The sequence below is a fragment of the Hemitrygon akajei genome, chromosome 23, assembly GCF_048418815.1.
Source record: "Hemitrygon akajei chromosome 23, sHemAka1.3, whole genome shotgun sequence".
Classification (NCBI taxonomy): domain Eukaryota; kingdom Metazoa; phylum Chordata; class Chondrichthyes; order Myliobatiformes; family Dasyatidae; genus Hemitrygon; species Hemitrygon akajei.
Genome location: NC_133146.1, coordinates 5031742 through 5053166, shown reverse-complemented (window position 1 = coordinate 5053166; position 21425 = coordinate 5031742). Strand labels below are relative to the sequence as shown.

Below are 21425 nucleotides of genomic sequence, written 5' to 3'. Positions count from 1 at the left end.
ATTTTCCCAATCTACCTGGTTATTGAATTCTCCCATAACTATTGTGGCTTGGCCCTTTTGACATGCATTTTCTATCTCCAGAAATGCACACACTGTGCTGGAGGAGCTCAGCAGGTCAGGCAGCATCTATGGATAGGAATAAACAATTGACGTTTTGGGTCACGACCCTTCATCAGGACTTTCCATTTAATGGATTTTGTGTTTCCATGCCAGGTCATGATACTCTCCACCACATAGTTTTAGTTGTCATGCCAAATCTCCGCAGATGTCTAATGTAGTAGAGGTGCTGCTCTGTTTTCTTTGCAATTACTCTTATGTGTTGGGTCCAGTGCTGGTTCCTCTGAATTAGAAACACTCAGGAATTTAAAATTGCTAACTCTATCCACCTCTGATTTTCCGATGAGGACTGACTCATGGACCTCTGGTTTCTCTCTCCTGGTCTATTATCAGTTCCTTGGTCATGCTGACATTGAGTAAGAAGGTGTTATGACACCACTCAGCTAAATTTTCAGTCTCCCTCTTGTAAGCTGATTCATCACCACCTTTGACTCAACCCACAATAGTAGTGTCATTAGCAAACTTGAATATGCTATTGGATCTGTGCTTAGCCACACAGTCATGCAGTAGTTGTAAAGTGAGTAGAGTAGGGGCCTAAGCACACATCCCTGTGATGCACCTGTGTTGATGGAGATCATGGAGGACATCTTTTTGCCAAGCCAAATTGACTGGGGTCTATTAGTAACGAAATCCAGGATCCAATTGCACAAGGAGGTATAAAGAACAGATGAGGAGGAATTTCTTTAGCCAGAGGGTGGTGTATCTGTAGAATTGATTGCAAAAGTTGGCTGTGGAGACCAAGTCATTGGGTATATTTAAAGTGAAGGTTTATAAGTTCTTGATTAGTAAAGACGTCAAAGGTTACACGGAGAAGGCAGGGAATGCCTTGCGAGGGATAATAAATCAGCCATAATAGAATGGCAGGGTAAACTCGATGGGCTGGAGGACCCAATTCTGCTTCTTTATCTTTTGGCCTCCTGGCTTTGGAGAGTTTGATGCTTTGTTGGTCTTGAATGATGTGTTGGGTGACACACAGCTAAGAGCAGCTTACCCATAATGACATAGCCAAGAGTATGTTATGCAGAACAACATAGCTCCAAATGTGTTGCATAAAACTGTATGACAAGGAGCATTTTTCAGTGATGACACAACCAGAAATATGTTACACAGATTGACAAGGATGGCAGTAAATTATACTTGTGCTATCTTGCCATTTCCCTATGTTCTCAATCTAGTCGTTTTGTTTTGAGTTAATTTGTGAAGTTTATCAAAATGAATCTGCAAGTTCACAAGCTGTTTAATAAAACCAGGTAGTAAAACACAGGAAGAACTGGAGCTCCATTATATTGAGACTCAATTTATCTTCAAAATGAGATTCTCTCACAGAGCTTTGAATAAAGTATAGAGTGAAACATAATTTCCCCAATAACAAATGTGTCCAGTGTTACAAAAAATTATGAGGTATTCTGAACCTAAAAATTATGCCTGAAATACTTTTGTCAACATTCTAAAAAGTAAACGGTATTTCCAGAACCTTCCTTGATGGTGATGAATTGCATTGCCAAAGCTTGGCACCAGAAGCATGTGTCTCCCTGAAAGCTTATTTATCGACTGTTAATGAAAAAGTATTAATCCATATCAGTCCCTGTATCCAGGCAGTGATTCTTGTTAAGGGAAGCAGTAAGCTCTCCTGTGACAAATGCATTGGTTTTTTTTAGTTCTTTAACAATTTTGCAGCTTTGGAAATTCAGGGAACTTCACACACTACTTCTGGTTTCAAGAGTGCCCAGTGATAAGTCAGAAAATAATTGTGTGATTCATTGTTGCTTTTATTTCTTGCTCCTGTCCATGTTTAGCTATCTCAATTACTCTGATGATGTACTATAACAATGCCTGAGGAAAAGGGTAGTATGATAATTCAGCATTGCTGCGGTCCTCTGGTGCTATTTGTGTGGAGTCTGTATTTTCTCTGTGACCATGAAGTTGTTCTGGTTTCCCTTCACGTTCCAAAAATATACTGTAACATACAATCTGTTGGAGGAACTCGGTGGGTCAAACATTATCTGAGGGAGGAAAGCAATTATTGAAGTTTCGGGTTGAAACCCAGATAGTTCCTTTCCTCCTGCAGATGCTGGTTGACCTGTTGAGTTCCTTAAGCAGATTGTTACTCTAGATTCCAGTATCTGCTGCCTTTTGTGTCTCCAAAGCTGAGAAGTTAAATAGTTAATTGAAATTACTGCTTGATGTTGGTAGGGAGTATAAGATCAAAGAGCAATGGAACACTGATGGGCATGTGTGGGAGAGGATACATTGCAGAGTTACAGGGGAATGAGAAAAGGGACATGAGATTGCTTTGCTAGGCTACAATATGGGAAGAATGGACTTCTTCTGTAGTGGAATTTGCATTCAAGACAATAAAACCTGATGGAGATTATGTGCAGACATTTTGACATAGTACAGCCACCTAGGCTGAACATGGCACTTGAAAGCCTAACTCCCCTTTGTATAAATGTTCTGTTTATGTATGGGATCAAAAATCACCAGGCATGCCAAGACCAAATAAAGATGCTGATGAAAGCTTATAAAGATGAACTTTATTTGTCATATGTACATGTAAATACCTATGCTCTGGAACAGAGCATCCTGCAAAAAGTTGTGGATACAGTCCAATCCGTCATGGGTAAAAGCACTCCCTAACATTGGGCACATCTACATGAAACACTGTCACAGGAAAGCAGCATCCCTCATCAGAGACCCCACCACCCAGGACGTGCTCTCTCCTCACTGTTGCCATTAGGAAGAAGGTATAGGAGCCTCTGGACTCTCACCACCAGGTACAGGAACATTTATTACCCCTCAATCATTACACTCTTCAGCCAAAAGGGATAACTTCATTCAACTTCACTTGCCCCATCATTGAAATGTTCCCACAATCTATGGACTCACTTTCATGGACTCTTCATCTCCTGTTCTTGATATTTATTGTTTATTAATATTTATTTATTTTTATTTGCACTGTTTTGTTGTCTTTGGCACAGTGGTTGAATGCCAAGTTGGTGTGGTCTTTCATTGATTCTGTTATGGATTTACTGAGTATGCCTGCAAGACAATGAATCTCAGGGTTGTATCTGGTACTTTGTATTTTGATAATAAATTTACTTTGAACTTTGAAACATACAGTAAAATGTGTCATTTTCTGTCAAATGAAATCAGTGAGGATTTTGCTGGGCCACCTACAAGTATCACCACTCTTCCAGCACCAACATAGCCTGCCCAAAGCTCACTAACCCCAACGCATATGCCCCTGGAATATGGGAGGAAACCAGACACCCAGTGGAAACCCACATGGTCACAGGGAAAATGTACATACCCCTTGGAGACAACGGCAGGAATTGAACGTCAATCTCACAGCTGGTGCTGTAAATAGTTGTCCTTACTGCCACTCTACCCTATTGTCCTATATTGACATTTGCTAATTATTGGACAATTATTTTACTAACTCTAGAGCATTATAGGCCTTTAACCCATTGAATTTATTGGTTATTAACAACTGAAATATATATTATGAAGAGATGATGGGATAGATAGATAGATAGATAGATACTTTATTGATCCCAAAGGAATTTACAGTGTAACAGTAGCATTATAAGTTCACAGATATACAAATATACAAATATTAGAAGAGAAGTAAGAAGGAATAAAAAAATAATTTACCTCAAACAGTCTATCAGGAGGGGGTCATCACTTCCCCTGCAATAGGTTGACTCATTATAGAGCCTAATGGCCGAAGATAAGAATGTCCTCATGTAGCACTTTTTGGAGTAGTATAGCTGTCTCAGTCTATTACCAAAACTGCTCCTCTATTCAGCCAAGGTAGTTTGTAGGGGGTGAGAAACACTGTCCAGAATTTCCAGGATTTCCGTGCTGATGCCATTTCCCCAGCTCACCACCGCATAGAAGACTGTACTGGTGACAACAGGCTGGTAGATCATGTGAGGACCCCAGTCTCCTCAGGAAGTGGAGGCGACTCTGGCCCCTGTGTTGGTGCTCCACTCAAGTCTATTATCAAGTGCTGACCTATGTACTTGTAGGTCCTCACCACATCCATGGAACAGGGAGCAATGCAGGCTTAGTCTTTCTAAAGTCATACAGGAGTACCAAAATTTCTATTGTAAAAATGGACAGTTTTAAGCTGTAACTTCAGAGTAATTCAGTGACTGTTCTCCTTGTTCAGGAGGAAGTAAAGTGTGATTGATGAATGAGTATGAGTAGTCAGAGTTCTGTTAATCAGCAATGGCACAATGTCATAATTGGTAAGAATAAGCTCATTGAAAAATGATTCAAAAAATGTCAAGAAATGTGGCAGAGTGATGCAGCAAGAAGAGCCTCTGCTTCACAGTTCCTTCAGACTCATTTCAATCCTGAGCTCAGGTGCTGTCTGAGTGGAGTTTGCATGCTCTCCCTGCGTGTGCATGGAGATCTGGTTTCCTCCCACACCGCAAAGACGTGTGTGTTGGTGGGTGAATTGCCCCAGTGTGTAGGGTCAGTGGTAGAATCTGGGGAGCATTGTTGGGAAATTGGGGAGAATGAAAATGAGACAAGTTTAGGATCAGTGTAAGTAGGTACTTGATGACCGTGCAGCCACTAGGGCAATATTGCATGACTTCCTCTTACATTCTGTATGTCTCTTACTCTAATCATCTTCGTTGTTTTATTTGTATTTGATATACAGTCCAACGCCCCTCGCCCCCATCCCTTGCCCATTTTTCCATCTCCTCTAGCATTCAGTTCCTTTTCTGAAGCCTGGAATAGGTTCGTTTTTAGAAAACAAATTCAAAATATATGCCACCTTTCACATTCTCTAAGTCGTCCCGAAGAGTAGCAGTCTGCATAACGTTTTATAGCACTAGTGATTGGGGTTCAATTCCCATCGCAGTCTGTAAGGAGTTTGCACATTCTCCCTGTGACTGCATGGGTCCAGTTGCTTCCCACATTCCAGAGATTAGTAAGATGCGGGCATGCTGTGATGGTGCCATAAGCATGGCGAGTGACACTTTTACAACCTGCCCTCAGCACAAACTGTGTTAGTTATTGACAAAAATCACACATTTCACTGTATCTTTCAACATACATATGTCGAATAAAGCTCATCTTTATCTTTAGCTTGAAAGCCAAATTCCAGATGTAGGAATCAGTTTGGCCAGGGCTCAGATGGGAAACTCCCTGACTCACCTTCAAAACAATGCCATGGGAGAAAGCAAATGTAGCCTTGAATTATCGCCTTGTCCAAAAAAAACCCAGCTCAGGTCATGTTTTTCCCAAACACAGATGCAGTGTTTTATGTATCCCATTAGAAACATAATGGACCATTTAGAAGCTGACTGAAATAAGAACCTCAAAAGTCCCCAGTGCATATTTACAATGAAATCCCCAGCCAGACATTTTTATTTCTTCCAAAGCAATATGATCCCACTCAAAGTCAAACCTACCAATCACAATGAACCTGTCTATTTAAGACTGTATAACTGTTCACCAACAATAACCCAGATGTTTTGTTTTCCTCCCTAAGCCTAGCAGATGATGTAAATATTCATTCTGTTTTCAGTAATTTTCACATGCAGATTGATATCCTAATACACACAAGTAATTTTTTTCAATCAAATTGACAGAGGCTCCACACATGTAGGGTTGGGAGATTCAAATATCAGCATTCTTGGGCTTTCTGCTTTTTCTGACTGCCCAATTGAATCATAATTCATCAGCAAGAACAAATAAAAATCATGTAGGGACAAGTGGGGCGGACATTTTTGGACTTGTCCGGTGTTAGAGTGGGGGGCTTAACTGAGGTAAGTTTCTGGTAAGTTTTTTCTTCATTCTTCATCTGCCACTGCATAGTTATTTCAGTGTCAGTGGCTCCAGGGGCTGTGTTGTACTGATTGTCACTTCCAACTTGCCGGATAACCACTTCTCCACCAGGTGCACTGAGTTGCAGCTCCTGAGAGAATGCGTTAAGAAACTGGAGCTGTATATTTATAACCTCAGACAGACAGACAGACAGACATACTTTATTGATCCCGAGGGAAATTGGGTTTCGTTACAGCCACACCAACCAAGAATACTGCAGAAATATAGCAATATAAAACCATAAATAATTAAATAATAATGTTAATCATGCCAAGTGGAAATAAGTCCAGGACTAGCCTATTGGCTCAGGGTGTCTGACACTCCGAGGGAGGAGTTATAAAGTTTGATGGCCACAGGCAGGAATGACTTCCTATGACGCTCAGTGTTGCATCTCGGTGGAATGAGTCTCTGGCTGAACGTACTCCTGTGCCTAACCAGTACATTATGGAGTGGATGGGAGACATTGTCCAAGATGGCATGCAACTTGGACAGCATCCTCTTTTCAGACACCGCCGCCAGAGAGTCCAGTTCCACCCCCACAACATCACTGGCCTTATGAATGAGTTTGTTGATTCTGTTGGTGTCTGCTACCCTCAGCCTGCTGCCCCAGCACACAACAGCAAAGATGATAGCAGTGGCCACCACAGCCTTGTAGAACATCCTCAGCATCGTCCAGCAGATGTTAAAGGACCTTACACACACATACAGAAAAATGAGGAAGTGATAGATAGGTGCTACAGGGTGGTAGTTGCCCTGATTTCTGGATCATTGGGAACTCTTCTGGGGAAGGTATAACCTGTACAAAATGGACGGGTTACCCCTGACCCTGAAGGGGACCAATATCCTTTAGGACAGGTTTGCTAGAGCAGTTGGGGAGGATTTAAGCAAATTTGACAGAGGGGTGGGAACAGAAGTGCTGAGGATGGGGTAGATGGTATACAAGCAGAGGCAATGTGCAGTGAGACTGTCAGGAAGGATGGGAAAAGCATAAGGCATAATTGCACTCGGGATGACTTGCTGGTAACTAGTGGCATTTTGCAGGGTTCGGTATTGGGACCTCTTATTTTTATGTTATATGTCAATGATTTAGATGACTGAATTGATGGCTTTGTGACCAAGTTACAAAGATGATACAGAGATAGGTCGAGGTGCAGGTAGTGTTCAGGAAACAGAGAGGCTACAGAAGGACAGACAGATTAGGAGAATGGACAAAGAAATGGCAATGGAATACAGAGTCAGGAAGTGTATGGTCATGCACTTTGGTAGTAGGAATATAGGCATGACCTACGTTCTAAATGGGGAGAAAATCCACCTTCCAAGGTGCAAAGAGACTTGGAAATCCTTATTCAGGATTTTCGAAATGTTAACTTGCAGGTGAAATAGTGACGCATTCATTTCAAGAGGACTGGATGACATAATGTCATAATGCTGCGATTATAAGGCATCGTCAGAACACACTAAAAGTATTGTGAGCAGATTTAGGAACGGATGTTCTGACAATGGAGCTAATATTACAGGTGGATGACTGATACAGACTTTTCTTTTTTCATGTCAGGCACATTTTCCTGCTCTGTATTTCACAACACCATATTCTTTTGTTAGTGACTGCTTCCATTCGCTCACTGAAGAGATAACCTTGTTTGCAGCTTATTCACATGGTCACATGAATTATCCATCAGAGATATCCCCCACCTCCATCTTCATCATCTTCTCCTACCCTCCCTGCAGTGTAACAAGCTTCTCTTGTCCCCTCCCAGTTCTGAAAGTGTCTCTAACTTGAATCAATAATTCCATTTTGCTTCCCACAGATGCAACCACGCTGGGGGGAGTGTACTGATGATTGTGGTTTTCAGAAGTTACAGATGAAGTACGAAATAAACACAAGCTTGCTCTCAAGTTGATCAAGGTCACACTGTGATAAAGAAGCTTTATTTCTGGGGTTGGCAGGCTATCTCTGCTGACCATTTTACCGTTCATCCCAACATAGCAGAAATAAAAATGAAGATAATACACACAAAACTCCACAGGTCGGCAGAGTCCTGATGAAGGGCTCCGGCCTGAAACATTGTCTGTTTATTTCTCTCCATAGATGCTGCCTGACCTGAGGTGCTCCTCCAACATTTTGTATGAATTACTCTGGATTTGCAAAATCTGCAGTTAGTCCAGTCCCACTGGTGCCTGTTGCTGACGTAGGATTGTCCTGTTAGATCCAGTTCAAACTGAATCAACAGGTTTGCTGATGATGCAACAGTGGTTGGCCTTATCAACAATGACGTCGAGACCGTCTACAGAGAGGAGGTAGAGATGCTGCACAACAACCTGAGTCTCAGCTTGGAAAGACTAAAGAAATGATTGTAGCCTTTCGGAATGGGCAGGTTGGCCACTCCTCACTGCACATAAACGACTTATCTGTGGAAAGTGTTAGGAGCACCAAGCTTTTGGGAGTGCACGTAACAGATGTTCTCACCTGGTTCCCTCAACACCACCTTTTCAGTCAAGAAAGCATAGCAGCATCTCCACTTTCTGAGGTGATTAAGGCAAGCGAGGCTCCTGCCTACCCCCATTCTAACTATTTTTTACAGGAGCACCGTTGAGACTATCCTGCCCAGCTGCATCACTGTCTGGTGTGGCATCTGACAGAGGATTACGACTGTTGCGTGCACAGGATCATTAACATTATCAATGAACCTTCCCATCCATCCAGCAATATCTTTAACAGCCGACCATCAGGCAGGCTGAACAATTGCATCAGGGCAAGGCTGTTAGGAAGGGACGCAACTTCTTCCACCAGGCCATAAGGCTACTAAGCTCCCTGACGCCACCTGGGTCTCATCATGTATGATAATATCAGAAGCACCATCTTTTATCTATTTTCATGAAACTTCAGCTAATTGGGGCAGCCACTTAATGGGACCAAACTGGACTGGTCCTAATGTGTCCAATTAACCAGAATCCACTGTAATTAAAAGATATAAAAAAGACAACCTATCATTCAACTGAGTAACAATGTATGTATTTAAATGAACTGCAGAACAAATTAGAACACTACCAATACTACTACAGAAGTATAAAACTCCATATTAATACCTAAATGTTATTTGGATAGAGCAACAAGTACAGTGTATGCTGTCATGTTCTTTTGATTGGTTGTAAATGAACTGTCTTTATTGCCTTTGTCAAAAATCACTGCTTTTTGAATTGGAGTCAGTCGGCACAACATAACTCAACAACATGCAAGTGATGATATTTAAAAACTATTCACTCCATTCTGTATAACAGCCATAAATGTTCAACAATAGCCCCTGTCTCAATTGAGTGGCATAGTCTCTCAATAAATGAAGGCTGTTTTCTTGAACATTTTTGTTCTTTAAGAGTTGTCCTAAATAAGTGATTGCCTTGATTAAACAATGGCCTAATTAACCACAATCCATTGTACTTCTTATTGTAATTGAGAGTATTCTTATTATTATGTAATGTAATGTACTGCTGCTGGAAAACAACAAATTTCACAACATATGCCAGTGAAATTAAACCTGATTCTGATTCTTTCATTTCTCCTTTATTCTGCCTTGAACAGATAATGCTTGTGAGTGACCCTGAGATTGAGAGCAGTGTCCTGATCAGCTCAGACGAGGGTGCAACCTATCAAAAATATCGCCAGAGCTTTCAGATCCAAACCATGCTGTTCCATCCACAAGAGGAGGATTGGATTCTGGCCTACAGCCAAGATCAAAAGGTGAGTCTTGTCAGTTCAGTCTGTGGTTCCTGGAATCTGAGCAAATACTTTTCTTTCTAGTGATGAGTTTGGTCTTTAAACAGGATCTGCAAACAGACCATGCTGTTAATATTGAAACTAAGGGGTTAGAGGCTTCACTTTCATGTCAGTGTGAGATTGAGATGTGCATTTTCATCGACAGGTTAACAAGGTACATACTGTCAAAGAGAATGGCCAGGCTCTGCATGGGAAAGACAATATATCTGTCAACAATAAAGAAAACGTGGAATCCAGTGGCCCCATCTTGAGACTGCTGCAGGTGGTGCTTTGACTAAAAGAATGAGTTATAGCCAGGAGCATTCTCCTTTGATTTATCACAAGTTGAAGTCACAATATTGCCGTGTCCCATGAGCCTTTCTGAGGATGTTAAGAAAGTGAAACACAGAACATTCATACAGCCAATGTTTGAACATGGTGTATCTACTCCAGGGTTTACTGAGGATCAGACTCAAATCTCTGACCAAATTCCAGATGCAACATGGGAATTGTCATTCCTCAGATTCTGGCTTTGAATATTTCTTCAGAGGCCCTGGATTTAAAGTCCCACCAACACTATACCACTGTCACAATTTGCAACAAGCTGTCACCTAGCTAAACACGCCTGGCAGCAAAAAAGCACAAAAAATCTAAGCTAAAAATTAAACTACATTATCAGTGTCTATTTTCCCATAGCTTTATGATTAACTGGCCTGTCACTGCCCAGAGACAGAAAAATCCTTTCTTATTCAATTCAATAGGGCTGTCATTTTGATACTCCTCACAGGTGTCAAAGATTAGGTAGGATTAATTCACTTTGCTGATTTTGAGAAAAAGATACAATAAATCTACACTTAGTGACCACATTATTAGATACACCTATACAACTGCTTGTTAATGCAAATATCTAATCAGTCAATCATGTGACAGCAACTCAGTGAATAAAAGAAGAGGTTGAGTTGTTGTGCAGACCAAACATCAGAAGAGGGAAAGAAATGTGATCTAAGTGAATTTGACTATGGAATGATTGTTGGTGCCAGAATGGGAGGTTTGAGTATCTCCTGGGATTTTCACACATAACAGTTGCTGGTGTTTACAGAGAATGTTGCAAAAAAACCCAAAAAGAAGTCAAGTGACTGGTGGTTCTGTGGGCAAAAATACCTCATTAATGAGAGAGATCAGAGGAGAATGGCCAGTCAGGGACGAGATAGCGACTCAAATAACCACGTGTTGCAATAGTGGTGTGCAGAAGAGCATCTCTGAATGTATACTGTAATATATCGAATCTTGAAGCGGATGGGCTACAGTAGCACCAGACCTCACCACGTTCCACTCTCATTTCCAATAAAGTGGCTACTGAACATGTTTTTTTTTACAAGTGGCTGAGCAGTTTCAGTTTCACAAACATTATTAATGTTTTTTTAAAAATTCATTATGAAGGGTGGTACTGTCTAGTAAGGGCAGGAACAATTGAACATCTATAGTTACTCAAAGTGAGCCACTTCCATGATCAAAATACTTCACAGAGTTATGGAATTACAGAACTGGAACTGGGAACCTAATCAATGAGTACAACTCTACCACTTAAAACTCTGCAGCTCATCGGGACATGGTCCATATGAAAGATTTCGACCAGAAATAATGACTATCCATTTCCCTCCACAGTTGCTGCTTGACCCACTGAGTTCCTGCAGTTGCTTACCATTCCAGGTTCCGGCTCCTACCGTTTCTTGTGTCTCTATGGTCCATATCTGTTGGTATACCTGCACTGCACTTTTCCTATAAGCATCAATCTTAGCAAACTGCCGGTGTAGTACAATACTCTTTGCTCATCATCTTTGAGCTAGTGACAAGGACCTCTAATTCCCTTCCACATATTACTCAGATCCAACCATCAATAAAGAAGTTCAAGCAAACATCCTGAGGTTGTTAAGGCACCGTATAAATACAAGCTGCTTCTGAAAAATAGATAATACAAAACTTCTGTGCGGAGCTTGCTGGCAAACCGCTGGATTTCTAATGCTATAAGAAAACCCATACTGCAATAAATAATCTAATGGCTGCAAAGTGTGTAAAAGGAGGCCATTCAACCCATTGAACCTATGATAGCTTCAGATAGAACAATCTTGTTAATTCGATTCTCTCACTCTGTAAATTACTCTCCCTTAAATGTGCATCCAAATCCCTTTCAAAAGTACTCATTGATCCGGCTTCCTCCAGCCCCCTGATTTTACACCATAACTATTCCTTTATAGTGCACATGTATTTACATCCAAACATTGAAATCTGACTCCCAGTACTGTGAGCAGATTTGGGCATATTAAGATTAAAGGAATAACTAAGTGTATGTCCAGGTTAGACTTATTAAGGAATTTGGAAATGGTGATGCTCCTCTGCATCTGCTGTCCTTGACACTGGTAACTAGAGGTGCCAAATTTTGGATATGTTGATGAAAAATTAAGTGAGTAACTTTAGGAAGAATTACCATGGAATAAAAGGAATAAAAGGATGGTACGTCACAGAAATAGGTTTTTGATCCCAACATTTCTGTCAAAAAGTTCTCTCTCTGTCTCTCTCTTCTCCTCCCTCTTTCTCCTCTTTCTCTCCTCCATCTCCCTTCCCCACTGTCTCTCATTTCTCCCCACATCTCTTTCCACCTCTATATCTCTTCCCCTCTTTCTTCCTCACTCTATTTCCCCCCTCACTTTCATCATTCTCCCCTCTCCCTCTTCTCCACTCCCACTCCCCTTCCCTCTTCTCCCCTCTGTTCTCCCCCTTTCTCCCTATCTCTTCTTCCCACTTTCTCTCATCCCCTTTTTCACCACTCTCTTTTTTCCCTTTCTCTTTCCCTGCTCTCTCTTCCCTCCTCTCCTTCCCCCTCTTTCTCTTCCCCTCACCCCCTCTCTCTCTTTCCCTCCTCCCTCCCCCTTTCCCTTCTGCCCCTCCCCCCATCTCCACTTGTTCATAGTAAGGAATGAGCTGGCCCATGTTCTAGAATTATACAACAAGAGAACAGACTCTCTGAGCTGTAAACTGCACATTGCAGATCAGGATTGAACCTAGATCTCTAACTGTGAGTTAAAAGTTCTGCTCATTGTCTCACTGTATCTCTCTGTCCACATTTTACATTTCACATTTTAAGAAGTAGCTTGTACTTACACAGTGCCTTGCTCAGCCTCTGCACCTCCTTTGGAACTATATTCTCATTGATGATTGAAACCGGATAACGTATTGAATGGAGTTTGAGGTCCTTGCCACAAACTTATGTGATAGTACACATTGTGCTTGCTGAACTCAAACAATGATCTTAAGCCCTATCCAATATTGCTAGCTACGTACCCTCAGTGAATGAGGCTATACCGTAGTTACCTACTCTTCAAAGGCTATATCACTTCACTGTAGCGAGTTTAGCTGACAATACCAACTGTTCAAGTGCTGGGTACTCCTCCCTCCAAGGAGGACATACTTCCAGTTAACAAAGAAGTTCAAACACAACACATTTACTTTTAGTGATACATGTTTTAATTTAAATAAGAATTTGCAAAACACAGCCATAATTCCTATAAGCTAAAAGACATACCAACAAGTTTCAGCTGAATGAATCATCTGTCACAGAAATCAACGGCTGAGGAATGGATACTAGTTCACCCCAACTTCAAGTCAAGTCAAGTCAACTTTTATTGTCATTTCGACCATAACTGCTGGTACAGTACATAGTAAAAATGAGACAATGTTTTTCAGGACCATGGTTTACATGACACAGTACAAAAACTAGACTGAACTGTGTAAACAAAAACAACACAGAGAAAACTATACTAGACTACAGCCCTACTTTCTGTCATTCTTGATGTTCTTGACTATTCCTAACAAGCCTAACTGCTCTCTTACATTTTTACTGATTTTTTTTTGCCAGTTGGGTGACTTCAACACCTGATTTTTTTTTCAGGGTTCTTTTCACACAGCTGGTCTAAAGGCTTCAGGGGACAGATACCCCAGTTACCCACAAGTAATGCTGTGACAGGTGGCTATCTGAGCACACAAATCTATCAGCTACTGATAGACCAGCTATTTGATGTGCTAACTAATTGTTTGCAAACTTCCTAAACTATATAACTTAGCCATTGTTGTCTGGTTTGAAACAGGCCAGTTAACAGAACCCCATTGTCTTACACTGCTCCTCTTGAGCAGCCAACTCCATGCTGTGGGCCAGCAGTCTGTGCTCTAAAGATAGTGCTAATTGTTTGCAAAGCTGTTCTTTTAACTTCATACTCATTATTGCTTGCCATTTATATTAGGACTTGAAGATCGGCTTCCATTTATGAGAAGAAACTGAACAAAGAATGTTGTTTGGTGGAAGTTTAACTTACTCAAAACAATTCTTTGATCTCTAGAGGTGTCACCTACTGTATTAGAAAGCTGAGTTTGGCAAATAGAAAGGGCTCCTATCGATCCCACTTAAGGATAATAAGAGATGATGAGTATACATAAAACTGGCAAAGTCGTAGTGGTCAGAGACCAATGCTTATAGCAAAAGTGCTGTACAGGTCCACTAAGGAAGAGAGATCATGTCCAATAAACTACCAGGGATCAGACATTAGAGTTGTTCTTCCCATTCATTGGATCCTGAGGTATTATATGTATGTCAACTGAGCAACTGAGCAACATATACTTGTAAACACAAGTAATTTTGCAGATGCTGTAAATCTTGAGTAACACACACGAAGTGCTGGAGGAACTCAGCAGGTCAGGAAGCATCTATGGAGGAGAATAAGCAGTTGATATTTTGGTTTGAAACCCTTCATCAAGACTAGAAAGTGGCAAGAAGGGTCTTAGCCTAAAACATCAATATAGAGCATCTTGCACAGTAACTCATGAAAATTATCTCAAGTTTCCTGGTAAATATTTATCAACTAACAGTTCATAAAACAAACTCCTGTCATTATCATATTTTTGTGGGAGCTTGCTGTGCAGAGTGACTGTTATGTTTCTAATGTTATAGCAGTAACTGCACGTCAACAAATACTTCATTGGGCTCAAAGTGCTTTGAGATGTCCCTGAAAGACGTTAAGTGCACAGGAGCCTCCCTTTCTTCTGCACAGTCGGACTGAAGATTGTGAAATTATGAAATAGTCTTCTCTCTGCACGATGAATGGGAGGAGGTGGAAGGCTGCTTTGCTGCTACATTACAGCTCCCAATATCAAAGGGAAGCTTCTGCCTGGGAAGATGAAAAGGACATCATCCTTGACAATCTACAAGTAGTGTTTGGGCTCCCTAAAAGCATAATTTATGAGGGGTGATTGATAAGTTTGTGGCTCAAGGTAGAAGTCAATTTTAGAAAGCCTAGAACATTTATTTTTCAACATAGTCCCCTCTTACATTTACACACTTAGTCCAGCGGTCCTGGAACATATGACTCATTCTTTGTAGAAGTCGGCGTCTTTGAGTTATTAACTTCAAAATTTCTGCATAATCACTCAAAGAGTTGAACTGCACGTGCATGTAATGACAGCTGTATAACTCATCTCCTTCTACCTTAGGCCACAAACTTATTAATCACCCCTTGCTGTGCACCATTTCTGGAGGTTCAGGATGCCGACTTCTACAAAGAAGGGATCCGTATGCTTCATGACCGCTGGACTAAGTGTGTAAGTGTAGGAGGGGACTATGTTGAAAAATAAATGTGCTAGGTTTTCTAAACTTGACTCCTTCTACCTTATCAATCACCCCTTGTAAAACATAATCAATTCAAATAGGAAATGGTTCGAGTAAAGAGAAAGGCATATCCAACATGGATCAAATTCCTACTGTGGGTAAACTGGTTGGCAAGACAGTGTAACTGAACTACAAAACTGACAGGAGTCTTTGATATGATTTACAGTCACAAACAGAATCCAAAATTCTTTTGCCCCTCAGCAAGAAATGAATCCACTATTGGAAAGGTTGGTGCAAGGTACACACATGGCTTTCAGAAAGTAGCTTGATACCCCTTCTGATATACTTAAGGATTTCTATTACCAAAATGCACAAATTGCAGGAGCAGGATGAAGACATTTCCAGATGCTTAGAGATGTGCAATGTCAATAGCTCTCGATAAGCTTTAAAGGATCCAGGACAAAGTAGCCTGTTTTGCTGAAACCATCTCTACATTCATTCCCTCCTGAGTTATAGGGAAAGGTTGAACAGGTTAGGACTTTATTCCCTAGAGCATAGAAGAGTGAGGGGAGATTTGATAATGGTATACAAAATTTTGAGGTGTATAGGTCTCAATAGGTACATTTAATATCAGAGAAATGTATACAATATACAAACACCATTTCCAGAAAAGTTGGGATATTTTCCAAAATGCAATAAAAGCAAAAATCTGTGATATGTTAATTCACGTGAACCTTTATTTAACTGACAAAAGTACAAAGAAAAGATTTTCAACAGTTTTACTGACCAACTTAATTGTATTTTGTAAATATACACAAATTTAGAATTTGATGGCTGCAACACACTCAAAAGTTGGGACAGAGTTAAAATAAGATTGAAAAGTGCACGGAATATTCTAGTAACACCGGTTTGGAAGACTCCACATTAAGCAGGCTAATTGGTAGCAGGTGAGGTATCATGACTGGGTATAAAAGTAGCATCCATCAAAGGCTCAGTCTTTGCAAGCAAGGATGGGTCGTGGCTCACCCCTTTCTGCCAAAATTCATGAGAGAATTGTTAGTCAATTCAAAAGGAACATTTCCCAACGCAAGATTGCAGAGAATTTAGGTCTTTCAACATCTACAGTACATAATATTGTGAAAAGATTCAGAGAATTCAGAGACATCTCAGTGCGTAAAGGGCAAGGTCAGAAACCACTGTTGAATGCGCGTGATCTTCGAGCCCTCAGGCGGCACTGCCTAAGAAACCGTCATGCTACTGTGACAATTATAGCCACCTGGGCTCGGGAGAACTTCGGAAAACCATTGTCACTTAACACAGTCCGTCGCTGCATCCAGAAATGCAAATTGAAACTGTACTACACAAGGAGGAAGCCGTACATCAACTCTATCCAGAAACGTCGGCGAGTTCTCTGGGCCCGAACTCATCTCAGATGGACCAAAAGACTGTGGAACCGTGTGCTGTGGTCAGATGAGTCCACATTTCAGCTAGTTTTCGGAAAAAACGGGTGTCGAGTTCTCCGTGCCAAAGATGAAAATGACCATCCTGATTGTTATCAGCGAAAGGTGCAAAAGCCAGCATCTGTGATGGTATGGGGGTGCATCAGTGCCCACGGCATGGGTGAGTTGCATGTATGTGAAGGTACCATTGACTCTGAGGCATATATTAGGATTTTAGAGAGACATATATTGCCATCAAGGCGACGTCTCTTCCCAGGACGTCCATGCATATTTCAGCAATGCCAGACCACATTCTGCACGGCCTACAACAGCGTGGCTTTGTAGACACAGAGTGTGTGTGCTTGACTGGCCTGCTGCCAGTCCAGATCTATCTCCTATTGAAAATCTATGGCACATCATGAAGAGGAGAATCAGACAACGGAGACCACAGACTGTTGAGCAGCTGAAGTCTTATATCAAGCAAGAATGGACAAAATATCCAATTGCAAATCTACTACAATTAGTATCCTGAGTTCCAAAACGATTAAAAAGTGTTATTAAAAGGAAAGGTGATGTAACACTATGGTAAACATGCCTCTGTCCCAAATTTTGTTGAGTGTGTTGCAGCCATCAAATTCTAAATTTGTGTATATTTACAAAATACAATTAAGTTGGTCAGTAAAACTATTGAAAATCTTTTCATTGTACTTTTGTCAGTTAAATAAAGGTTCACGTGAATTAACATATCACAGATTTTTGTTTTATTGCATTTTGGAAAATATCCCAACTTTTCTGGAAATGGGGTTTGTACATCCTGAGATTCTTATTCTTCGCAAGCATCCACAAAACCAGAGGCATGCCCCAAAGAATGAATGACAGTTAAACGTTAGAACCCCAAAGCCCTCCCAGCTCCCCCTTCCATGTACAAGCAGCAGCTACCTCCTCCCCCTCCAGCAAAAATGCAGCAGCGCCACCCCCCCCCCCCCCACCAAGCATTCAAACGTGCAGCAAAGCATCAATAAAGACACAGATTTGCAGAACCCCAAAGACTACTCATTTTTCCGGTAATTTGACAAACCACAGGCTCTCTCTCTCCTTAATACGGGAAAAAGAGGTGTCGCTGTTTCACAGCGAGAGGGAAGGCATAACAAACAACTTGCTGATTTATGATGTTAGAAGTCTGTTGTCTTGCTTTTTCAGAGCTCTGTGTCCAGAGAATCGGCCCGAAAAAGGCTCAGGTCTCTGGACACATAGCCCCCGGCAGCTAACCCACTGCTCCTGATGATCCGTGTTCTCCCATGACGCCTCAGTCAGGGGCAACTGTCTTGAATCAGCCTATCTCCAGAGCCACTAAAATCCGGTATCCTGAAGGCATGCTAGTCTTCCAGGTTGTGTCCTTGGGATATCAAAACGCGGCCGGTCGTGAGGCCCTGAGGTCGGGTCCCATTCCTGCAAAGAACCAAAGTCAGACTTTAACTCCAGGTCAGGGTCTTCGAAGGAACCTTGAAAATGAAAAAAAGAGATATCAAAGATAGAAATAGAGCTGTTTCTGAAGATGGAAGCAAAGGAGTTGCCATTCAGCAGCATCATCATTTTGCTCCAACCCTCTTGTAAGGTAAATGTAAGCAGGACTTTTTTTCCACTGAGGATGGGTGACACTAGAACTAAAGAATATGGGTTAAGGGTAAAGGATGAAATTGTTAAGGGTATCCTGAGGGGAACTCCTTGACTTGGACAGCGATGAGACTATGGAAACAGCTGCCAGTGGAAGTGGTGGATATGGGTTTGATTTCAACATTTAAGAGAAATTTGGATAGGTATGTAGATAACAGGGTATGGAGAGATCTGGTCTGTGTGCAGGTCGATGTGACTAGGCAGAATAATAGTTCAGTATGGACTAGATGGGCCATAGGGCCTGTTTCTGTGTTGTATGATTCTATGACTCCTACACTCACACGCATTGTCTATGGTGTGTCCATTCTACAAATGCAGGCTTGACCAGCCAAGCTGCTCCAACAGCACCTCCCAACTCTTCACCTCACTAACAGGAAGGGTCATAGAATTGGCTTATTATTGTCGCATGTACTGAAATAGCTTTTCTTACATGGTGTTCATATGGATCAAATTATTACACGGAGCACTAAGATAGAACAAGGTAAAGAATAACAGAATAAAGTGTAACAGCTACAGAGAAAATTCAGTACAATGTGCGCGATTGTAATCAGGTAGATTGTGATGCTAAGAATCCACCGTATCGTACTAGGGATCCTTTTGATAGTCTTAGAACAGTGGAGTAGAAGCTTTCCTTGAGCCTGGTGGTATGTGCTCTCAGACCTTTGTATCTACACTGCCGAATGGGAGAGGGGACAAAACAGAACATCTGCGGCAGGTGGGGTCTTTGATTATGTTGGCAGCGTTACCTAGCCAATGAGAAGTATAGACTGAGTCCATAGAGGGGAGGCTGGCTGCTTTCCATGATGTGCTGAGCTATATCCACATTTCTTGTGTTCACATGCAAGCAATTGCCGTACCAAGCCACAATGCATCCAGATAGGATGTTTTCTATGGTGTATTGGTAAAAATTAGTCATGGTCAACAGGGGCATGGCAAATTTCATTATCCTCCTGAGGAAGTAGAGGCATTGGAGTGCTTTCTTGGTCACGGTATCTAATGTTATTGGATCAGGACAGGCCATTAGTGATGTTCACTCCTTGGAACTTGAAGCTTCTATTGCTGAAAACAGGAGCTCTTCCTGAAATCAATGACCAGCTCCTTTGTTCTGCTGACATTGAGGTAATGGTTGTTATCAGGTACCATGTTACTAAACTCTCTTTCTCCTTTGCTCCAAATCTTCATTAGTTGAGATATGGCCATCTATGGTGGTGTCATCTGCAAACTGGTAAACAGAGTTAGAGCAGAGTCTGTCCACCACTTCATGAGTGTACAGAGAGTAGAGTAGGGGGCTGAGTGGTATGGGACAACATTGATAAAAGTGTTAAGAGTTATAGGAAGAAGATGGGAGAATAGGTCTGAAAAATATCTGCCATGATTAAATGTCAGAGCAAACTCAATGGGCCAGATGGCCTAATTCTGCTTCTCTATCTTATGGTATAAAATGTATTTGTGTTGGAAAATTAGCCCGGATCCCCAAACAGAAGGATAAAGCAGGCTAAAGAGATCATGCTTTTGTTTCTTATGATTCCAACTTGATTCCCGCCCCCTGTATTTAACATCGAAATATTTTATTCTAAATCTGCTACGCTGAATATTAAAGTATTAGCTCAGAGCACCATCTGCAATCCTGGAATCCACCCCAGTTCACAATATTCTTCAGCCAACAGCTGCAGACTCTATTTTCCAAGAGAACCTATCATTCCAAAGAAGATCAGTTGGAATCTTTGACCAACGTCTTATATCATGAGATTATGAAATTTAGCAATTATAGAAGGAATTTATTCTCATATTAGCTTCCTCATTGTAGCAAAACCATTAGGAAACAAATCCTATTTTTTCTTTAACACACTCTAATTTATCTTCAGAAAAACTGTTCAAAATTTGTAATCTTATTAAACTGTAATAAAGTCAGCCATAACTCTTTGCAATAATCTCATGTTTAGTTGAAGTTCATTCTCACTGAAAGGTGACTTTCTCTTTTGCTTTTGCCCTGTCTTCTGGACCAACGGAAACACGGTCAATTGGCATGTCAGGTCTTTAGGAAACTGAGTACATTGTATGTCTGAGTTGTTACTGTGGTTAACTCACCGTAATTTGAGTTAAATGGTGAAATATCTGTGTGTAAAGCTGGAAGAAGGGGAAGTCACACTTCTGAATAATGTCGCAAAGCAAGGAGTGCCAAGGATTACCATGCTAGAAGGCAACATTGAGCATAATATCAATGTTTGGCTAGTAGCTTCCTTCAGAAAAGAGTGGAGCTCTCACTCTTGGTTGGACCATTCACCAGGAGAATGATTTTAGCCTTTCTGGTTAGAAATAATCTCAAATTCCTTTCCCTTTTTCTCTTATTTGTGCATTTTTATTTACTTTTGTATTTTATGTATTTACACTGTAATGCTGCAAATACATTTCACATTATACAAATGAAGGATAATAAATCCAATTCATTTTAAAATAATAATAGTAAATCTCTGCAATTGTCTAACCCAGATTTTGTGGAGGATAGGCCCCTAGGGTATTTAAAGAGGAGGTAGATGTGTTTTTGAAAGATTTGGAAGAAACTGCAGGGAGTTGTGGACACAGATCAGCACATCACAGAAACCAACCTCCCTTCCACAGACTCTGTCTACACTTCTCATTGCCTCAGTGTGTAGGCCTCCGTGGATTTGCACCTTGGAAACTTTCCTGGGTGCAAGCTTGGGCAAGGTTTTTTTTTCATGGAAGACTGGCAGTTGCCCTCCCCCCTCCACGCCACCAGTGTTGTCCAAGGGAAGGGCATTAGGACCCATACAGCTTGACACCAGTGTCGTCGCAGAGCAATGCGTGGTTAAGTGCCTTGCTCAAGGACACACACGCAAGCCTCAGCCAAGGCTCGAACTAGCGACCTTCAAATAACTAGACGAATGCCTTAACCACTTGGCCATGTGCCAACACATTAATGCAGCCA

The 21425-nt window shown here is 41.3% G+C and overlaps 1 protein-coding gene across 4 annotated transcripts in view; it reads left to right on the top strand.

Annotated features, from left to right (window-relative positions):
• The window catches only part of LOC140715125 (VPS10 domain-containing receptor SorCS1-like), a 1248501-nt gene that overhangs the window by 874374 nt on the left and 352702 nt on the right, over positions 1-21425 (top strand). For all 4 annotated transcript variants that reach the window (XR_012096067.1, XM_073026870.1, XM_073026869.1 and 1 more), the window contains exon 4: positions 9539-9697. Coding sequence is in view for 3 of the 4 variants with exons in the window: in XM_073026870.1 (XP_072882971.1) it covers positions 9539-9697 (159 nt within the window). In the remaining variant the exon portion in view is untranslated. The remainder of the gene's footprint in view (positions 1-9538; positions 9698-21425) is intronic.